The following is a 23,655-nucleotide window of genomic DNA, read 5'->3' as shown; positions in this document are numbered from 1 at the left end:
TTTATTAATTAAACAGAATTTTTAAATTATTTTATTTTATATTATGCTATTTGGATATACATTGAATTTATGAATATTTATGGAATTACTAGTGTTGTTGATTGTATATTTTGTTTGGATAAATTTTTGTTGTCTTATATTTTTTAAACAGGCTAAACAAGGCTTTTATTTTTTGTAAATGAGCCAGTCCACAGGATGATATTATATTCGTAACAGGTAACAGGCTAAGGTCAGTCTGACACATTTGAACACAGGCTCGGCCCGTTAAGACCAAAGCTCGGCTCGGCTCGTTAACACCCCTATATGTGATAATGTTGATTAAAGGGGTAAGATTTGTAACACCCCGTAGTACTCTGGTTGTTAACATACATGATATTTAGCATACACAGCGGAAGACTTTATTTGAAAAAGAAATAAAGAGTCTTATAAAAATACGAGTAAACTTTTTTCAAAACATTTTATGAAACATTTCAAAAAAAACGTTCACGTGCGATACTGCGTAAGCGTAAACCTATAACATACATCTACTCATTAATCCCATTAGCCAGTATTAGTGGCCATTGACCATCAAGATATAACATCAAGTGTCATTCCTGACGGAGTCTCACGGACAGCATAACGGCTGTATTTCGGATAACTGGGAACATGGTCTCACGCATACAATTAACCTGATTTATACAATAATTTAAACAGATAGCTTGCAAGTCCCACACGGACTGCAATCCCCTCAATGGATCAATACAAATAATAAGGCTTTATGCCCAAATTAACTGAATGCTTACATCAAGTCTATATTAATCCGAAAACGTAACATCAGTAAATCATCCATGGCTCTAAGGATACAATCATGAGCCTAAATAAATCCATAACATAATCTCAATACAATAATTAAGCATGTTAACAATTCTACATGCCGTCATAAGTCTAAACATAATATAAAATATCAGCTGCATCATCAACTACTCCAATGCGAGGGGCCTTGCCCCTAGAAGCATCACCACTGCTCTGGGTACCTGAAATGATGTCTCCAAACGGGGTGAGATAACAACATCTCAGTAAGCTCAAGGTTCATAGAAGATCCTCTAATCCCTTGAGCCCACTTCCTGCATGACATGTCAGATATAAAACATATAATACAAATATACAACAAAACATAGCATCATCATATCATCCTTGTGTAACCCCAGGGTCAAAGCCATAGACGGTTACACCTGTGTGACTTCCAGGGTCAAGCCATAGACAGTCAACACAACCTCAGTATGAAATAGCTCCCGGAGTCAAGTCATAGGCAGCCTACATACCATGCTCACTGGCCAGGATCCTCATAACATATATCATCAGTGCATCATCACAACATCCAGAATCATATAACATCTATATGAATGTGAATGAATGCACATATACAATATACCACATACTTTCATACAATTCGACCATAATGCCCCCCATCATGGTGTGGCCGCAAGAGAGAGGAGCAACCAAAACTAGGAGCTTACCTCAGGGAGCTTAGCACAAGCCCACACTCCAATGTAATACGTATGCTCCAACACAATCTTCAAGTGCACGGTTCTCTAGGCACACCTAGAGTAGGAACAATTCACATCATTAATTATATATTAATTAATCAATTCATATCCACGACTTAATCATTTAATGATTCCACTTTTCATACTCATGCCAATAATATGTCTATTACAAGTCTAGACCAATTATTACTTATTACATATTTTAGTGCATTATTACAAGCCACCTTATTCTTTAATTACTTACATAGCTTAGAATCACATGCAAGGCTCACTTAGGTAACTTAGATTATTTTCAAATCATCCAAGCCATATATATGATTATTATAACTTACTAAGGGTTCCCATAAGCCCACTTAGCTTAAATATCACTTTTACGGTTTTCCCATAACTGTACATGCGTCTGTTTTCTAGTCACTGATCGCAACTCACTTGTTATAAAATTCTCATCTTTTATTATGTTAATCTAGACTCAATTACCTTTCAAATAAGGTATCACATATGTAACACCCCGTTCTAGAACCGGTTTGTTATCATTACGTACGACATTAAACGCGGTTACAAACACCAAATTGAATTAAAATACGGATAAAAAATTTTCCTTTTTATTTATAAACGCTTTTGATTAAATCAATTCCATACTTAAAACAATTCCCATAAGGTGAATGTAACTTAACTACATGTGGAATTATTACTGTAGGTCTCACTTTTATTGCTTTTAGAATCTAAACGCATCCACCCTTTATTTATTTAAGAAATTCTTATTCTACTCTTATGGTCTCCATTTGTTCAACATATTATAGGATATTTCATTAGTTACGCGTGGGTTCAAACCGCGCTCAATTCGGAGCACCATAGCCCAAGTTATGAACTTTCTACGTAACGAGTGTTGAACATACTGTTTCCGGTGCGATTAGCGTGAAAATGGCGCGATTAGCGTGAAACAACAGAGTGTTTCCCTGTATTTGGCACGGTTAGCGCCGGATTGGCGCGATTAACGCCGGGAATACGTTCCCTCTCTGTCCCTTGGCGCGGCTAGCGCCAACACGGCGCTAGTAGCGCCAGATTTCTGGGGACAACACCAAGCTTTAGTGTTTTAACCTTAACTAAAGTTGTACACATCCAAATTACACAATCTTGGTCTCAATGGAAAGCTAAGAAAAAGATCTACCACTTCCATTAAGACACAAGGGTCAAAATCTATCATATAGGATACTAAAATTGGACAACAAGACGAGATATCTTTACTTTTACTTGGATTTTCAATCTAAAGGTCTTCTTTCACCTAATTGACAATCATATAATTCTTTCAATACATGAATTCTAGTCTTTCAAAGTACTCATACCCTAAGAGAAGCATGCATAACGTTTCCTCATACATATATCTCCATTAATTACAACATTACAATACGTCTTAATTACAATTCATGGGACTTAGCTACAAAACACTATGATGAACTCCTTGGCTCCCATCAACAAAAGAGATACCAAAGGAGATGAGCATAGGCTAAGTCCACCCAAATAAAACATGACATACATATAGCAATTAGCTTTCTATTGTAAATCCTATACATAGTATTACTACATGTCATGTATAATCCAAATATGGCCACTTGCCACCAGAGGCTCCTGCAGCATCCTTTCCTGAAAGGGGGTCCCCACAACACGGGGTGAGATATATGAATATATCACAGTAAACCAGGGGTCCTTGGATCATCTCTCCACCCCATAGTTCAATAACAGTGTAATAGCAATAACAATAATAATGCAATAAATACATATCCATGCAGTGTGTAAACAAACATCTCCAGGAGAAATCCCTCGAGCTCTCAAGCTGTCCTAAGGATACTCAGATGCAAATAGTCCTACTGACTAGCTAAACTACCAAGTATGAATTACGCATCGTCATGCAACATACCAACATAGGGAAACACCATCCTATGCCACACCAAAGCATACACATACGTATAACAAAGCATTAAACTATTTCCTTGCATTTATATACACTATCACAACCACTACCCAATCAGGGCTTGGTGGAACAATCAAGGGAATTACACCCAAGGTCCGAAGGCTTACCTCAAGCTTCCAATTCACCCTTTGTTCTTCACCAATCTCAACAATACTCTTCTCCAAAACCAACACCAATTCCAAGGAGCTAATCGAGCTCCATCGCTTGCTCCAATGGTTGGTCACTCAAGGTTGGTCCAAATGCCTCACTCCTAGGCATCATATGGACACAATCAATATCTAATCAAACCAACCATTTATCACAATTGCAAGAAAATCCACAAACTAAGTATACAACCTAGAAATTTTCAAAGCATAATCAAATAGCTAAATAAGTTCATTTCTACCGATTAAACGTCATTCCTAGCATTTTTCATAACATGTACTAAGTCTCAATCCACCTAGAACATAGCCAATATACTCTCATAATCACAAACCCTAAAACACTATTCATCCAAAACCTAAATCATGCAAAACTTAAGAACTTTGTGTGAAAGAGAGTGGAAAACTCACCACAATGGATCACACTTCAAGGATTTGTTGCCCTCAAGCTTCCATGGAGGTAGAAGCTCCCAAAACCCCACACTTTCACAAAAGGGGTGAATTTTTTAGGGATAATATCTCTCTCCCCAAAGACTCCCACTCAAAACTAAGCCTTGATTATGGAAGAGGGGAAGATTTGGAGTAGGTTAGGCTTTGGAATCATCCAATTTGGTTGAGGAATGATGGGTCTTTGGATTTTCCTTCTCCCTTCCTTTCTCTCTTATTTTCTTCCTCTGTGTGTAGCTCGACGGGAATGGGGGAAAATAATGGGTTCTATTGTTGCTTGGGTCACTTAACATATGTTAAGTGGTTTTGAGCGGGTATCGACTCATCTATCTATTTAACTCCATTAATTACCAAACTTTACCCAAGTGTCTGGAATATTTTTCTAGGAATATTTCCACTTCCATTTTTATATTTTGGGTACTTTTGCCTGCACCCATTAATACCCCTTAATTTTCACTGAGTACACTTTTTACCTCCAAAGTGACTCCAATTCATTTGATTAAGTCTTATACTTAATTTTACTCAATAATACATGCTTAATTATTTAATTACATGTAATTTACTAATTAATTAGGCTAGGGATATTATAGTCACCCCACATTTTTAGGATTTTGTCCGCAAAATCAAGAACATACATGTTCTTGAACTCAGGATATTTCCGGAGAAGCTCGTCCTCCCGCTCCCAAGTGGACTCTTCAGAGGTCCTTCCTTCCCATTGAACTTTCACCATAGGAATAGATTTAATCCTCAGCCTCTTCTCATCTCTTTTGAGTATTTTCAGTGGCCCAATTGGAGTTCTCAAATTCTCCCGGATCTCAACATCATCAGGTTGAACCACATGAGAAGGATCAGCTACATATCTCCTCAGCTGAGAAACATGGAATACATCGTGCAAATTGGATAATTGAGGAGGTAAGGCAAACTGGTAGGCAACCGGGCCTACCCTACGAAGAATCTGGTAGGGTCCAATAAATCTCGGACTCAGCTTCCTCACTCCAAGGGCTCGCCCAACACCCGTAACCGGTGACAGCTTTAAAAATACATAATCTCCCTCTTCAAACTCTAGAGGCCGATGCTTGAGATCATAATAACTTTTCTGACGATCCTGAGCCTTTTTCAGACGATCCCTAATCATTTTGATCTGCTCAGTAGTCTCCTGAACAAAATCCAATCCAAATCGCTCAGTGTCCCCAACCTCTGACCAACAAGTAGATGTCCTACACCTGCGACCATACAAGGCCTCGTAGGGGGCCATACCCAGACTAGTATGAAAACTATTATTATACGAAAACTCGACCAGCGGGAGATATCGATCCCATGCAGTACCCTGCTCCAGAGTACAAGCTCTCAGCATATCCTCCAACGTCTGAATGGTCCTCTCAGTCTGACCATCCGTCTGTGGGTGATAAGCAGTGCTCAGTTTCAACTGAGTGCCAAGAGCCTCCTGTAATGCTCCCCAAAAGCGAGAAGTGAACTTCGGGTCCCGATCACTAACAATGCTCTCAGGCACCCCATGAAGCCTCACAATCTCCTTCACATAGAGCCTAGCTAATCTCTCAGCAGAGAAGTCTACCCGTACTGGCAAAAAGTGTGCGGATTTTGTCAATCTATCCACAATCACCCATATACAATCATAACTAGCCTGTGTTCGCAGCAAACCCACTACGAAATCCATGGAGATACTCTCCCATTTTCATTCAGGAACATCCAGAGGTTGCAACATACCAGAAGGCTTTTGATGCTTAATCTTGACCTTCTGACAAATGAGACACTTAGAGACAAATTCGGCAATGTGTTTTTTCATATCAAGCCACCAGAAATTAATCTTTAGATCCTGATACATCTTTGTAGCTTTCGGATGGACAGTAAATTGACCCTTATGGGCCTCCGTCATTACTTCCTCCGCCAACTGTCTAGGTACAACAATACGACCCTGATATAATAGTATACCCTTATCATTGCAGGATACACCACTCTGACCCTTCAGTCGCTTAGCACTTTCATTTTGCAGTTGGGCTTCTTTAATTTTGGTCATCATTTCGTTTTCGACTCTTGTAATTTCTATGTCACAAATTATGCCTGGAAAGACTTCAGACAATTTCATATCTCTGAATCTTTCAATCACATCAAAGTCTCTCATCATCATGCTTGCTAAGCTCACAGATTTTCGGCTCAATGCATCAGCTACAACATTAGCCTTGTCAGGATGATATTTCAATTCAAAATCGTAATCCTTTAGGAACTCAGTCCACCGTCGTTGTCTCATATTCAATTCCTTTTGATCAAATAAGTACTTCAAACTCTTGTGATCGCTTAATATGGCGAACCTCATTCCATACAAGAAGTGCCTCCACTGTTTCAATCTGAAAACGATTGCAGCAAGCTCTAGGTCATGGGTCGGATAATTTTCTTCATGCGGTTTCAATTGCCTTGATGCATACGCTACTACTCGCCTATCCTGCATCAGCACGCATCCCAATCCCTTTTTAGAAGCATCGTTGTATAGTTCAAATTCACCTTCCGGATCAGGAAGTACTAACACTGGAGCAGTCGTCAATTTCTCCTTAAGATTCTGAAAGCATTTTTCACATTCCTGCGTCCAAATAAATGGAGTATCCTTCCGGGTCAAACGGGTCAATGGCAGAACCATTTCCGAAAATCCTTTAATGAATCTCCGGTAATAACTGGCCAAACCCAGAAAACTCCTTACTTCAGTTACAGTCTTGGGTCTCTCCCAATCAATAACTGCCTCTATCTTGTTAGGATCAACCGCCACTCCATCAGCAGAAATAACGTGACCCAGAAATTGCACTTGAGAAAGCCAAAATTCACATTTAGAAGGCTTTGCATACAACTGTTTCTCTCTAAGAATTTGCAACACAGTTCTCAAGTGATTTGCATGCTCTTCCTTACTCTTGGAATATATCAGGATATCATCAATAAACACAATCACGAATTGATCCAGAAACGGCTTGAAAATGCGATTCATATAATCCATAAACACTGCCGGAGCATTAGTGAGTCCAAATGGAATTACCTGGTACTCATAATGTCCATATCTAGATCGAAAAGCAGTTTTTGGAATATCTTCCTGCCTAATTCGGATATGATGATAACCCGACCTCAAATCAATTTTCGAAAAGACACAAGCACCCCTCAACTGATCAAGCAAATCATCTATGCGAGGGAGAGGATACTTGTTTTTTATGGTAACCTTATTCAACTGACGGTAATCAGTGCACAATCTCATGCTACCGTCCTTCTTCTTGACAAATATAACTGGTGCTCCCCACGGGGACACACTTGGCCTGATAAACTGCTTAGCCGAAAGCTCCTCAATATGCTTCTTTAACTCGGCTAATTCCGATGGTGACATCCGATATGGAGCCAAAGAAATAGGCCCCACACCAGGCAACAAATCGATTGTGAACTCAATCTCTCTATGAGGTGGAAGTTGCAGAATCTCATCCGGAAACACATCCAAAAACTCCTTCACCACAGGAATATTGTCGATCTCCTCATGACTTCCGCCCACTAAACCCCCTACAAAGACATATCCCAATGCCCCGGCCCTCAAAGCCTTTCTAACTTGTAACACAGATAGATATGGGGAAGAACTAGTAGCAGAATCATCAGCAGAAAGCACAATCTTTTTCCACAGCAGTCTATCATAGCACAGTTCTTCGATAACCAGTCCATTCCCAAGATAACTTGAAGACTGATCATAGGAAAACAGATAAAATCCAGCACATAATCTCGGCCTTCGTATTTAAATCCAACATCCTTACATAAAACTGATGTATAACACTCTTCTCCAGTAGCAGTCACCACTTTCATTGGAGGAGAAATGTCGTACATTTGTAAATTTAGCCCAACGTCCATAAAATCATACATACAGGAGTGTGTAGCTCCTGAGTCAAACAAGACTTCAATATCTATATTATCAATATAAATTATACCTTTCACAAGGTTTGGAGCCTTTTCGGATTGTTGACAGTCCATGGTGTATATTCTACCAACCGTCTGTGACTCCATCAAAGGTGGAACAACTGAGACAGGAACAGCAGTAGCTTGAACTGCCATAGTCCTCACTTCATTCTGAGGACACTGTCTAGAGTAGTGATCGGCTCTTCCGCACTTATAGCAAATAACTTCACCCGTAGCACACGGACCTCTATGTTCTTTTCCACACCCTTTACACTTGGGAAGAGGGCCTCTATCAACAAAATTCTTTTGAGTTCCAGGCTTTTTGAACAAGTTAAACGGATTGTTCACATTCATCTTTTTACCCTTCATCTTCTTGTCCTTCCAATAATTTGAGCCCGTTGCTCTATTGGCATTCGGTGCTTGGGTCTCAGAAGGCTTCTTGGTCTTGGACACATTGTATACTTCTTTTACCTTTCGGCACTGATTCATAAATCTGCTAAACTCTCGGATGTCACAATTTGACATCTTCCGAGACATCTTCTCATTCAGACCCCATTGAAACTTGGAGGTCATCTCAGCTGAAGTAGGTAGGGCTCGCCCATAGTTGGCGTATTTCACCAACTCGTTGAATTTAGCAAAGTATTGGTCAATTGACATCGACCCTTGCTTTAGATCGTTGTACTCATTCTGCTTTTGCTCCCTAGCCTTCCTAGGGAAGTAGTTATCCAAGAACAACGTCTCAAACAACCGCCAGGTGATTTCCCGGCCTTCAGCTTCTAAGGGATGCACGGTATTAGTCCACCAATCCTCAGCTTCCTCTTCTAGCATATACACGGAATAAACCAACTTCATTGCATCAGGGCATCTTATCACCCTGAAGATCTTCTCCATAGCCTGGAGCCATTTTGCTGTCGCCGTTGGGTCATAGCCTCCTTTAAAAGAAGGAGGTTTGTGTTTTCGAAAAGCTGTCAATCTTCTTTCTTCAGCTTCGTGTTCATCAACATGCTCAACACGTGGTTGACGAACCTCGGTGTGATGACTATGACTTCCAGAATGGTGATTGGCCTCACCCTCATTGTTACCCACTACACCCTCTTCATGTAAAAGAGGTGGAGAAGGCGTGGCAGTGTGAGGAGGAGGAGTGGGTTGCCGGTTCTCATGTCTAGCACCCCTCAACGTCCTCAACTCGTTCATCATCGCGGCCATAGCATTCCGCGAGTCTTCATTTGTTTTCCTCAGATTTTCATTGGCTTGCCGACTAGCAGCCAATTCCCTTTGCACGGCTGCAAGTGTTTCAGCCACGGGATCCGACTGCCCGTCGGTTGCCCCACGACCACCTCGGGGCCTAACTAGAGCAGCCAAAACAGGTTCTTCCTGAGCATTGGTATTCGATGGTCCAGGGTTATTCCGGTTCCTCGTCATGACACTACACATGTTACACAAAGAAATGAGTTGATCAGGCTCACACTCAGTGATCACAAATGCAATAATCATAAAGAGTACCAAAACAACTATAAAGCATTAAACACCAAGCATATATATATATATATATATATATATATATATATATATATATATATATATATATATATATATATATCAATAGTCCACAAGTTTTCCTACAAAACTGCTCTAATACCATAAAATACCGTGCAAGCCATATATATGATTATTATATGTTACTAAGGGTTCTCATAATCCCACTTAGCTTAAATATCACTTTTACGGTTTTTCCATAACTGTACATGCGTCTGTTTTCTAGTCACTGATCACAACTCACTTGTTATAAAATTCTCATCTTTTATTATGTTAATCTAGACTCAATTACCTTCAAACAAGGTATCACATGCCTCATTTGGAGCTTTCTAGCTCTGGTTATCACCATTTGAAGTTGGACAAGCAAAGCTGTTTGCCAACTCCGAACAGAGCCCTAAACATCCTTTACCATTTCTGCGATTCTGGAAAATCTACTAAACCACTTACTCTAAAATATGTATGCAGACAACTAGAAACCTTTAGCTTTAATTAGACATATTATAAGTCTAATTTGAGTAAGAACAGAGGGAGAAAAAATTCATGGAAGTTGCAACCATGTACAGCCCCTGCACATGGCCTCCCAGGGCATTTCTCACTCAAATGAACATACAAAATGCTATACATCATCAATTAGTACCAAATTTTGACACCACGTAGCTAACATTTCAAGCTTCAAAATGAAATAAGGCACAACCCTATATGACCTCTGTCGAGGGAGATATGCTCTCCCCAATTTTGCCTAAAAGCTGGCTATTCAGCCCTAAATGTGTTTACTTAACAAACCTTAATTACTTTTGATTATAAATCCTAATTCACTTTAATTCTTGGATTTTTCTATTATTAAGTCACTTTATGAAGTCTCCTTAGTCACATTATGTCATGATATTTAAAGTTCACTAATTGCTTGATTAGTGCACCTAAACCTTACTTAAGTCTAATTTTAGAGTTTAATCATTAATTAGTGTATTATGCATAATCTACTTCACTTAACCACTAAATTAATGTCCTAATTAGGTCTTAATATTAATTTTAACATAGTGACCCTATCTTAAGCATACATGGCCGAATTATTAGTGTGCTAATTAGGGTTTTAAGCTTATTTCTTAATCATTTCTTTAGCTAATTAATTTCTACCCTTAATTAATCCACTAATTCATCATTTTCTTATTTTTAACACAACTAAACCCTCATATACTTAAGGTGAAGATTTGATTAGTTATGTTAATTTGGGTTTTTAACCATCCTTAATCAAGATTAGTGAGTTTTACTTAGAGACAACTCACCTAGTTACTCTTTCTCATCATTTTTCCACACTTAACAATTTAATCACATTTTATTGTCATCAAACTCTAACCATACATGACATGGCCGAATCATCATAGACCATTTTAGGGTTCATGGTAATCTTTTTACATGAACATCACTCAAAGGTCCAAAGGTGGCACCTTTAGTCATCCAATCCATCATTCCATGGTTCAAAACACACACACCCTTAAGGATCATCATCAAACCATGACATAAATTTTTTTAAAACAATATTCCCTTAAGAACATCTCAAAACCGTGGCACTCATAAGCAAAAAGGGAAGGCTTTTTGAGTTATTTTGCTCAAATAGAAGCTTACATCTTCAAGCTCCCTCCTTTAGCTCCAAGGCTCCACTTTTTTCCACCAAGAACCCTCCTTTAAGTAAGACCACACATTCATGAACATGCTCATGAATTAGGCTCAAGAACACAAGAGGAAAAATGAGATTTTTCATGAAATAACCAAGAGAACTTACGCAAAATCAAAGGAACCAAGCACACAGGTGTGGTTCTTCAAGAGAGTTTAAAAACACAACTTCATGGCCATCATTCTTCACAAAACCGTGGCTGTATGTGGTGGTGAGGGACACAAAATTTTTGATTCACACCATGAAAATGGTATGGTTGTGAAGAGGAGAGTGAGGGGAACAATCTTTGTGAAGGAAGTTTGGTGGTTTAGAGAGATTTAGGTGAAGAAATCTTATAGAGAAGTGAGAGAGTTTTCAAAATTTGAAATTTAGAGAGAAGAAGGGGAAGGGGCACTGCACATTCTAACCATAAATGGAGGGGGTGGTGCCCTAATGAGGGGTACCATGTCACTAAGTGACCATTCCTCCTCTAGTGAGACCCGGTGTAATTTTTAACTGAACCGTCGTCAAATTTTTACCCGAAAACTCCCAAGATGCTAACTTTAAGTACTTAACATTAATTTTGTCTAATTATCATGTTCATAACACTAATAGTTGTTTAATTACACTGTAGTCTTTACCGGTGTTCTTAACTGTCCTTGGATTTCATAATCTTTTTAACTTTAACATTTTTGGTCTAATTATGACTTGTTAGGCATATATTGGTCTTTATTTCCATTTTCTCATCTTTTTTCCGTTCCGGGATTCTACTTTAACAAAATACCCGGCTGAAGAGGCTTTTCAAAAATATCCCAATATGGGTATCAATCTTCATCAAATCATATCCTAACCTCATTCATGATGTTTATATCATTGGATTAGCTCTCTAACTATAATTTGCTAACTTGGAGCTATTCTACTAACTATTATTACGTCAGCAGTCAAATTTAACAGATGAAAATTCATCTGTGTAGAATACCCTCAATACTGGTATCAAAATTCTTAGAATTTAATCCCCATTCCATTTATGACCATAAGGTCCTCATTATAGCCCTCTAATTTAAAAGTCAAATAATTAGGGTTATTAAATTCACCACACCTTTTAAAAATATTTTGTCCTCAAAATCAGATCATACCCGATATCAAAATTAGGATATCGCCGGAGAATATCATCCTTTCACTTCCATGTGGCGTCCTTAGGTGTCAATCCTTTCCATTGAATCTTGATAATGAGAATAACTCTATTTTGAAGCCGTTTCTTGTAACACCCCGTGTATACCCGGTTTGTTATCATGTCATTGTATTAAGCTGCGCTTAATTAAAATTGCAGAACTAACTTGTTCTTTTCAATTATGATGTCATTATTATTACCAAGTTGATTACTTAATCCTTTTTCAAAACATTGCATGTATGTAAATTGCAATTAAAACATCTAACTGAAATACCTCATATATAACTGTGTTTCTAGTCACGGGACTACAACACGTAGACCGGACATTATCCTGATAATTTATACAACTCAAGCTATAAACATAGCAAACATCAATGTGGCATGGACAATCTCCATGCTCACCAAATAAGGCAACAAAGCCCAACAAAGTCTCAGCTCAGATAACAATATAAAGACAATAATCATAAACAGCATCCAAGCATATCAGCATAAGCAGGCATACAACAGTCAACAAAGCCTCGGCCTCCTGCCGCCCGGGGTATCAGTCCCCAAGGTGCCTGAACCTGAAAAAGTGCCCCAAACGTGGGCTGAGATCTCTAAAAAGAAATCTCAGTAAGACAAGGGGCCCTCAAGGATCTCTCCACCTCAAGCTCACTTATATGTGCAATATAAGTTCTAAAACAGTAAAATAGTATAAGTTCCAAATCTGTGCCATGCAGCATATAATCATGCCATGTGTGTCAAAATCCTACTGGCCAGATGAACATGCAGGAATTACATACGTCTACAACCCACTATCAGTGCAAGACGCTACTTGCACCCACCCACAGAATCACTGTATTGTATGACACTACATACTCAGGCTTACCGCCTAGGTGGAACAACATATACATATCATAAGGCATTTGCACTTAACAGCTCAATAGCATTTCAATCTCAATACATGAAAACACATCATGCATATAACCATCCCTCCATGAGGTATGGTGGAACCAAACAATGGCAAAACCGAGGACACGAAAGCTTACCTCTCAAGCTATTCGTCCAAACCAAGAGTCCACAACAGCCCACAGTCACCAAACAGCCCACTCACGGTCTGTTTAATAATAGAAACATTATCAACATTCCAATTCTAGAAGTTAATTACATTACGATAACGTTTCCTTTTTCATTTGCATCTTTTCTATTTCATAATTATCAAGCATTAAGCCCCACAATTAAAGGTATTATTGTTTCTCAATAGTAACACAGACTTCCTAGGGAATCATGCCCAAATGGGGACTTCCCACACATTAAAACTGGTTTATGGTCATTTTGACAGTGGGTAATCGATTACCAAAAACAGGATAATCGATTACTGCACATGGTAATCAATTACCAACGGAAAGTAATTGATTACCACACGGGTAGAACAGATTTTTGGAGAATTTTTCTGCATAATTCGAAGTGGTAAAGGCTCCCAATGATCCAAGGTTCGGTTTTGTCCCAAAACAGATGTTCATTATCACTTATTAATCCTAGATTAACAACTTTTAGCTTAAATCATTAAAGTTCCCTCTTTTAATGACTTAAACAAGCCAAAATCATGAAAATTCAAAGGAGTGATCAAGGTATACTTATGGGGTCTCAAAAACAGCAGAAAGATATGCTCTTGGAGCTCTCCAATCTGACCCAAGAATTCAGATTACACAAGCCATGAAATGGTGACCAAAGCTTGGTCCTTTCTCAACCAAAATGACACCTTGAAGCTTCAAATGGCATCGAGATGGCTCCTGTTAGGTGGTTTGCTGATGGTGGAAAAAATATGTATTCTGATAGGGGACGTTCCTCTGTTCTAATTTAGCAATGGAAAACAGAGTTGTTCCCTTACTTCCAACCCAAGTGCACGCATCAAGTAATAATGGGTGTATTAAGGCCCAGATTATCGTTCCCACGAGGATAGAACTCTAAATAATGTCTTAAACTATTTTATAAAGAATGAAAATGAGAAGAAAAGTTAGTTGTTGAACTGTCTGGTCAGACGTTCCTTACTGTCTTGACAACGTTCCTCAGGAACAGTAAGTTTAATCTGATGGCAAACAATTACTCGCTGCGTTATATATGTGATCCTTCCTTTTTAAGAGAAGGTGTGATAATAGCCATTGGAGTTTGATAGATATAAGATTGAACAAAGTAAAAATAACAAAGCAGTTATAACTATAATCAAGAGACAACAAGGTGGATGTTTTTAAAACAGTTTAACAGAAGGAATGGATTTACTACTCCATTCTTAAATAGTTATTTCCTCTGCTCAAGACTTAGCACTTTTTGGCTTTGTCCCAGTTTCTTATCTACCAACTCTGATTCCTCAGCTCATGGACTAGATGGCTCCCTTGACTCCAACAGGTACTCAGTACAGAACCTTAAAATTGACGAAGTGGCCCCTTATTCCTAAGATGACCAATAGTGTTTTTGCCAGAACACTATCTTCCCCCACTGGCTAAGCTGTCTGAAATCTCTTCCTTATGGAAGTTCCTTTCTCAGTATGTGTTCAATTTCCATTGATACACAATGAATATAGCTCACTTAGCTAGAGAAATACAAAAAACTTCGGTCAAGAGTTTTCAAAATAATTCTCTAAGAGTTTTGCAGCTTATCCGTTCCACAGATACTTCAGCCCATGGCTGATACTTTAAACATAATTATTCTAAACTGAAGTCCCATAGACCCGAGATTCAGTTCAGAGATAACGAATGGAACGAAAAGAAGTAACGGTTATATTAAAATGAAACAAGAAGGTTTACAACGCAACATAAAATGGAGAAGATGGTTTGATGCTCGTGAGGAGTCTTTAGGGGATGATACAAAACAAGGAAGAAGGGTTGTCACTTAACTATAGTTACAACTATACAAAATTAAACTACTAACTAATACTAGGTGATCTCTTCTTTTAGGACTTCAATCCTTCCAGAATTTGATGATATTTTTGTATTTGGGCCGTCCTATTTATAGGTAGAAGAGTGGGTGGCAGTCTTGTAAATCTTTTGGAGTTGGTTTCTTGAATGAAGGGACGGGGCAGTGGCAACAGTGTTTAGAAGCTTGCAAATTGCTTGATGGGACAGTTTTTGTTGATGATTAGTCGTTTTCTTGCAGTCCCCCGTGCCTTGCTTTCTTCTTAGCTAATGAGAACTCTTGATTCTCTGCTCTTCACGTTTCTTGGTGCTTAAGTGGTGCACCGCCTTTGCTTTTAGAAGACGTTGTTTCCACGTTTCCTGCAAAATGGACAGAAGCATTAAATGAGTGCAGCAGGTGTAATAAATGCTCTTAATCCGTTTCCTTTTTAATATGTTTTCAAAGGATTACGTCATCATACGTTTCCCCACTGTGTTTTTGTCACAAATGTGTAAAACAAGTGATTTTCATGCTGAAGTTGCTCATCAGATGAGGGAACGGATGGTATTTTGCCATCAAAATGGGCTTAGATGAGAACGTATTTACATCCCATCAGCTCCCACACCACACAACCTCAAAGACAGTATCTCTCTCACTCACAACCAAACCCACAACTCAGAAATGGCTGGACTTTCAACCTCCCAAGGCTAGAGCACACTCATACAAGGGACTTTGGTGAAGAAAGTAAGAGGAAATGTGCTCTCTTGGAGCTTCAATGGAGAGGAGAAGGTGGAGGAAGGTGACTGCCTCAAGAAGCTCAGAAAACTCACACAAGGTTTATGATTTCTGACCTAGAAATTTGTGCAAGTGTCTATTTATACCTTCATTAAGTTTTAAGCGTCGGTATTAGCAATAATAGTTGCGCTAATCATTCTAATCCCAAACTTTGGATTCTGAACCTAGCCATTTTTCTAGGATTTTTTATATTTTTATTATATTTTTCGCAGCACTTTGTCGGTACGCGCTTTTACGTAGCCGATATCAGTCCTAACGTCAGTTCTCATTATTTTGACTTCAAACTTTGTATTCGAGTCCTAAATATTATTCTAGGATTATATACATACTCTTTATAATTTTCTGGGATACTTTATCGGTACGCACTTATACCGTGGAGCAGAATCGGTATCCGCACTTTTCGTCAGAAAAGCGACTTTCAAAACATTATTAATCACTTACTATAATTATTTAAGCCTTCTCATAATTATAGGGTCAATTATGAAATTATATCATTAATCTCATAATTAATTACTTAAATTCTTAAATTAACTGTGCGAGTTCTTAATATCACATGAATTTCACTAATTTCTAATTGTATTAATTTTAAAGGTTTAGTTACAGCCTAATTCTTTTATAGTGTTATCACTGTAAAAGCTATTTACGAGCAAACTATTAAGGAACCGACATGTAAAGGCACTGGAAGTAGATTTCTAATGAGTAGTTTATACTCCGCTCGGGCATACGCAGAACCCAATTTACTAAAATAAAATATAATAATAATAATAATAATATTTACAAACTAAATAATCTAGAAACTTTTTTGTAATAAATTTTAATTATTAATTTTCGTTATTCTAACGATTATATTTATTGTATCATACTTACTAATTAATTATTAATTCTTAATAAATTATGATTGTAAGATTGAGAGAAATCAACGATTAAGATTTGATTATAAGAGTATGTAAATTATTTAGTTTATAAATAAAAGGTTTAATGTTTGTTCTTATAAAGAACATAATAATATTTCTGTAGTTACAGCATATAAGTTATCTGCATGTACTCTCCAAACGATATCATTTTGGATTGAAAAATTAAATAGTTACAATTATAAAGACTATAATAATCCTGAAATAAATTAAAATTACAAAAACACCATGATTTCTGTCCCAAAATGACATCGTATTATGCTTAATGCAGATAACTTATATGCAGTAACTGCAGAAAAAGCGAATCCTTTTGAGAATATGAAGTTATGTCATTTTAAATGAGAAAAAGATAAAAGCAATAGAAATTATGATAGAGAAAGTGAATAATTTTTTTAAAATTTGAATTTTTAAAAAAAAAATATTAAATTATGTATTTCTCTATCTTAAAATGATATAATTATATATTTTTTTAAAAAACATATATTTTCCCCTAAATATAACCTAATAATAATAATAATAATAATAAATGAATAAAAAACGACAGGTAGATAAGGAAAACGACATGTACGCGACCCTACGGCAATCGCAATTAAATTGCACAGGCAAAGCAGAGGAAGGTAAGGAAGGAAGAAGAATGTGCACCTTATCGTCCGCCATCTCTGCTTATCCTACGCATCCTATTCGAGCTTCCATTTCTTCCTCTCGGGTTTCAATTCCTAACATTCAACATGGCGTTGCGAACCCCTTCGTTCCGGAGGTATACTGTTATAATTTTCATTTTCACTTCCACTTTTTTTTTTTTTTTGGTGAAATTCTGCACCATTTTTTCTCACAGCACCATTTGGTTGCTTGAAAAACAGTGAAAATTGTTATAAAAAAAAAAAAATTGAAACCCAGAACCGTATTTTGTCACTGCATCATTTGGCTGCTTGGAAGACACTGAAAACTGTAATAAATAAATAAATAAATAATAAAAAATCACCCTTTGTTTGTGAGGAAGGAAAGAAGATATTTTTGTTTGCTAAGAGCAGTGAACTACTCAGAGTGTAAGGGAGTTTTACTTTTACTTCTAGTTTTTGTTGATTCTGATTTAAAAAGCTTATGGATTTGGCAAGTACAGTAATGGTTTATTTTTCTTGCAGTGCAGGTTGTGAAAGCAGTGGATGCCTTGCATTTAGAGTTCAGGTCTGTGGATAATTTGGTTGCATGCAATACCGCACGTGTCCTTAAAGCTTTCCAGAATGCCCGAGTTGGATCTCATGTAAGCATGCCCTTTGATTTAAGATAACCAGTTTGCAAATTTACTGTAATATTCTTTGTTTCATAATCATTTGTTATGATTCCCCATGAGTTTCAGGCTGGTAAATGTTCACTGTTTTGAATGGAATTGGTAGATATGTTTTTTTTTTTTTTTTAAGCCATTGGGCTGGTTCTGATATCATCGTATTTGTTGGCATTTTGTGCAAAAGCATAGCAAAAATAGGAAACCCAACAACTTAATATTTGACTAGTGAGAACCTGAAGCTGCCTATCAAAACTCAAACAGAGAGTCTGCATGTACATCCAATAGCTAACTTTAGGATATTTTTCAAACTAGAATTGATGATTTTTCAGGTACAGAGTTGACAGACAGTCATAGTTATTGAATTGTAATTCCTGATATAAAAAAAAAAAAATTAATTTTATTACACTAAAGAAATAGGAAAGGAAACACACCCCATAAATTCGATATTAGGAGCTTGAATGTGGCAAAGAATGCTTTTTCATGTACAGAGTCTACAGACAGTCATAGTCGTTGGAATTATGGGGATTTAAGTAGGGAAGAAAGAAAAGAGAGAACAAAGACTACATAATTTGAAATTGATATTGATTTAATATGAAGGATGTATTCTAATGCGGTACAAAATACAAAGCACTAATCCCTATTTGTACCAATATTAGACTCCAAATCCTAATTAAATAAGGAAACAAATCATGAAATATATAGATATATAGAAACCAATCCTAAGAGACAATTTAAGATCCTCTGAATTACTCTAATATACAATCAAGATCATGAGATATTTTTCATATATTCAAACAATAATTATTGAATTGTAATCCCTGAGATGCTAATTTTGAAGTTCTTTACATTGATACTCAGCAAAGAAATAGGAAAGGAAACACTTCCCCTAAATTTGACAGTGAGGAGCTTGAATGTGTTGTACCATCCCTGGTCCCTAATGTCTTTACTTTGGATGTAAATTACTATTTTGTTTGTAACCCTTGGTGGTTGATGCAATCAGGCAGTCAAACTCTTGTTACAATTTCTTTATTTTGGGATTCTAATTGGATGTTAACATGCACATTGCTATCAGCACTTTGGTGGTTGTACTGGTTACGGTCATGATGAAGCTGGGGGCCGTGAGGCTCTTGACCAGGCTTTTGCAGAAATTGTTGGGGCTGAGTCAGCTATTGTTCGTTCACAGGTTCTTAGTTTTCTCTGTGTTCTATTTAATAAATCACTTCTTGGTTCTTACTGAAGTTGACAATTATAGAAGTTATAATGTTCTCATCTGTCAACAGTTCTTCTCAGGTACTCATGCTATCGCATGTGCTTTATTTGCTCTCCTCAGGCCTGGGGATGAGGTAACACATAATTCTTTTTACATTATTAGATTTTATGCTTTTCTTTATATGCTAGCAGGTTACTTAATTATAAAATATTTTCCTGTTGAATTTGTAACCAGAATAAGGTCTAGACTAATATAGCTGTCAGCTTTTGGCAGTTGCTGGTGCTCCTTATGACACGTTAGAGGAAGTAATTGGGAAAAGGGACTCTGGTGGACTGGGTTCCCTTCAAGATTTTGGGGTGAATTACCGAGAAGTTCCAGTATGCTACTAATTAGTAATCACTTAACACTATTTTTTCTGGCTGTAGTTCATTAGTCTTCTTTCTGACTCTTCTCTGACATTTTTCGATCAGCTTGCTCAGGATGGTGGACTTGACTGGAATGCACTGATGATTGCTGTCAAACCTAGAACGAAATGTGCACTCATACAGAGGTCATGTGGTTATTCATGGCGTCAGAGTTTGAGTGTTAATGACATAGGAAGGGCAATACAAATAATCAAAGTAAGGTTCTTAATTATGCTCTTTGCTTTGAACTGTAACATTATGCTTTTCAGTTATTATTATTCAAGGCAACCACCCTGACTGATGTGAGTTAAAACTTGGAATTCTGTCATAGTTTATTTAATAATTATTGTTTAATTTCCTATGTCTAAAATGTTAGAATAATAGAAACTATATTTGATTGCTACTGAAAATGCTCTATAATAATAAATTGATTTTATTCTAACTTCTATGCTTTTGTTAATTTAAACCAGTGATATTATTCCAATAGTTTTACATTTGATTAGCAATTTTTTTTCCCGATAAAATTATTGGAAACTACTAACACAAACCTGACGTTTTCCTGCTGTAGCCTTCCCAAAATACTAGAAAAAAAAAATAGTGGCAAATAGGAGAAGGATGCTTTTAAGGCATTAGTGTTAGGATTTTGCACCCTAAAGGTATTACTTCAGCATATTATTACCGTCTGTAACTGTCCTAAAATTTTTCTGACACGGAATTTTCACTTTGGACCCTCATTTTGAATGTAGAGATGCAGGAGGGAATGAGATTCCTTCGATTCATTGTTAGGTTTTTATGTACATAGTAAATGATATTATCTTAATAGTTGATTAGTCTGTGCAATTCTGCTGTAACTTTTTATCCACGAAACCTTCATTCCATGATGTAGTCTCTCATCAATTTGTACATATGCAGAACCTGTCTTTTCAGTTAAGGCGGAAAAAAAAGATACCAAAGTGAATTTACTAGTTTTATAAGTATATTGTAGAATATATTACCTTTGCAGTTGATTTGTCTGTGATATTCTCTTGTAACCCTTTAACCCATGGTATTTTGCTCCATGACATGCCCTCAAATATATATGTTCAGATGCAAAATCCCAGCTGCTCGGTCATGGTGGACAATTGCTATGGTGAATTTGTCGAAAGCATTGAACCTCCCATGGTGGTATGTGACACTATGACTCTCTGTTGCTTTATTCCATGGATGTGTAGTATCACATTGTACATTGTTGGGCAGGGTGCAGATTTGATTGCAGGCAGTTTGATCAAGAATCCTGGTGGAACGATTGCACCATGTGGCGGATATGTTGCTGGGAGAAAAAAATGGGTTGAAGCAGCTGCAGCCCGTCTTTCTGCACCTGGGCTTGGTGTGGATTGTGGTTCGACCCCAGGTGATATAATGCGAGCCTTTTTCCAAGGATTATTTCTTTCACCTCAAATGGTTGGGGAAGCAATCAAGGTATCTTCATTTCAATAGGAGATGTTGTGCTTTTCTTGCTTGTAACTGGTAGTGAGACTTTCTGTATTCTATGTAAGGGTTCCTTCCTGATTGCTGAAGTTTTGGCATCCAAAGGCTATGAAGTGCAGCCACTCCCTCGTGTCCCCCGTTACGATACGGTTCAGGTTTTCTTGCTGAATCTGTTCTGTTTTCTTTCTAAATGAAATATGGGAATCTCTTTCAATACATGAGACGATAATAATTCAGATAGAAGGTAAAATTAATCTTCAATGCCAATAGGCTGTACAACTTGGAAGCCGGGAGCGTCTCCTTGCTTTCTGTGAGGCTGTTCAGAGAAGCTCTCCTGTAGGTTCATATACCAAACCTGTTGCGGGTACCACTCCTGGTTATGCATCAGAGGTTTGTTTAGATTTATCTCCACAGTCTACGCACAACTCATGTCTCATTTAATATAATCAGGTCATGTGAGGCGAAAGACAAATCGATGGTTATCTTTTCCTTACTCTCGATCCTAACATTTTCTTTCATTTTGATTTGTCTATAGACGGATGAGACCATCTTACACGAAATCATGTGACATTCCCAAGTTTTAGATATTTATTACTTTGCTTTCCTAACAGGGATTAATAACTATTTATTATCAATCTCAGGTGATCTTTGCTGATGGAACCTTCATTGATGGGAGTACTAGTGAGCTTTCATGTGATGGACCTCTTAGAGAGCCATTTGCTGTATTTTGCCAGGTATATTCATTTGTATCATACAGTACTACCTATGATTTGCTATTAATTATGATCTTAATTTTATTTTCCAAATGCAGGGTGGCACCCATTGGACTCAATGGGGACTAGTCCTAGGAGAAGTTTTGAAATCTATATGATGAAATATTATTTTCAGTCACTGAGTTTATACAAAATATTGTTATGTGAACCTTCAAAGGACAACATGATTCAAATTGGTACAAATACAATTATACACTACAAGAATTATTGGTGCTTTACGAGTTCTAATACACCAACTAACACTTATTTTGGAATTCTGCTCCGGAGCTATATGTGTGTGGAAAAAATATAGAAATTTTTTCTTCACCACACATAAAAGTGAGTGGATTCTATTGTAAAGAGAAGAGAGAGAAAAAGTCAGTGGGATTCACTTATTTTATGTGATTGTGGTAGAAAAAAATATATTAAACCCTAAATATATATATATATATATATATATATATATATAGGTAGGTAGGATATTCATATTATTAATTTTTCTACTATTACTCTAATCACCAATGGATTCAGACGTCGTTTTTCTTTTCCCTCTCTTTGTTCAACTTCTAATTCAATGGGGATTAGAGTGATAGTAGAAAAATTGGTAGTATAAATATCCTATATATATATATATATATATATATATATATATATATATATATATAAGTTTAAAATTTTTACATTTACTTTAGATAACTTTATCTAATGTTTATCAAAATACACACATAAAACTATGTGGGGTCACCAAATGGTGGTAGCTCAGTTGGTAGTAAGGGAGCTGAGTAAATGGAAAGGAAAGGGTCCCAGTTTGATTCTCACACGTCACCTGTGGGAAGGGTTTAAATATCTTCATCCTTGATTCGCCTCATACTTTAGATTAGTTTCATAACCGGCTCAAAGAGTTGAAGCTTGTGGGAATACCAAGGGAGTCAGCTGGCCTCAAAGAGGTAATTAAGGTTGGGTTAATTCCAAAATAAAATAAAAAAAGTATGTGGGCTTATGTTTTTTTTTTCTCTCTTCTCTTCACATGGATCCACATGGACCCCACACGTTTTTTGTATACATTTTTTGTGAATATTAAATAAAATTATCTAAAGTAACTTTAGAAACTTTAAACCCTATATATATAGTGAGGATCATTTTACACTTAGTATTGACCATTGATTACACTTATATCTAAGGGCTCTAATTTTTTAGTAATGTGAGCCATCGGATACAAGTGGATCAATGATCAATATTGAATGTAAGACTTCTAACTCTTACACTAGTGTAAGAATATCCTGCCTTATATATATATGATAAAATTCTTTGACATCAGTGTCAAACTTTGAAATTTGACACCTAATCCTAACAGTTGATTTTCACCAATCAATGGTTATTATTTATTGGGAATTAATAATTAGGGTAAATACATTTTTTGGTCCTCAGCAAATTTTACGATGCCCGCTTTAGTCTCTAGCAAATAAAAAGGCTATTTATGGTCCCTAAGAAATTCAAAATGGACCTATTTAGTTGAAATCGTGGTCCCTCATAAATTCAAAAAAGACCCATATTAGTCCCTCAAAAGGACTAAAATGAGTCCACTTTGAATTT

General features: G+C 37.0%; 2 protein-coding genes across 2 annotated transcripts; one reads left to right on the top strand and one right to left on the bottom strand.

Annotated features, from left to right (window-relative positions):
* Positions 1–1,068: 1,068 nt before the first annotated feature.
* LOC133310302 (uncharacterized) lies at positions 1,069–9,431 on the bottom strand. The gene is made up of 4 exons (XM_061511210.1): positions 9,269–9,431; positions 8,561–9,103; positions 8,042–8,470; positions 1,069–1,103 (listed from the first exon to the last, which is right to left on the bottom strand). Exons 1-4 carry the CDS (start codon positions 9,429–9,431, stop codon positions 1,069–1,071), a joined length of 1,170 nt encoding a protein of 389 aa, XP_061367194.1.
* An 8,137-nt stretch (positions 9,432–17,568) lies between these two features.
* On the top strand, positions 17,569–22,310 carry LOC133310313 (uncharacterized). The gene is made up of 12 exons (XM_061511228.1): positions 17,569–17,701; positions 18,092–18,205; positions 19,302–19,412; positions 19,510–19,572; positions 19,703–19,816; positions 19,910–20,059; positions 20,930–21,007; positions 21,080–21,301; positions 21,379–21,465; positions 21,581–21,700; positions 21,952–22,044; positions 22,122–22,310. Exons 1-12 carry the CDS (start codon positions 17,579–17,581, stop codon positions 22,179–22,181), a joined length of 1,335 nt encoding a protein of 444 aa, XP_061367212.1. The 5' UTR covers positions 17,569–17,578; the 3' UTR covers positions 22,182–22,310.
* The last annotated feature ends 1,345 nt before the right edge of the window (positions 22,311–23,655 follow it).

Source organism: Gastrolobium bilobum, unplaced genomic scaffold, assembly GCF_033153095.1.
Source record: "Gastrolobium bilobum isolate Gb01-03AN ecotype WA unplaced genomic scaffold, APGP_CSIRO_Gbil_v1 utg1505, whole genome shotgun sequence".
NCBI classification, from domain to species: Eukaryota; Viridiplantae; Streptophyta; class Magnoliopsida; order Fabales; family Fabaceae; genus Gastrolobium; species Gastrolobium bilobum.
The sequence above is the reverse complement of the archived record's forward strand: the minus strand, read 5'-3'. Positions and strand labels throughout refer to the sequence as shown.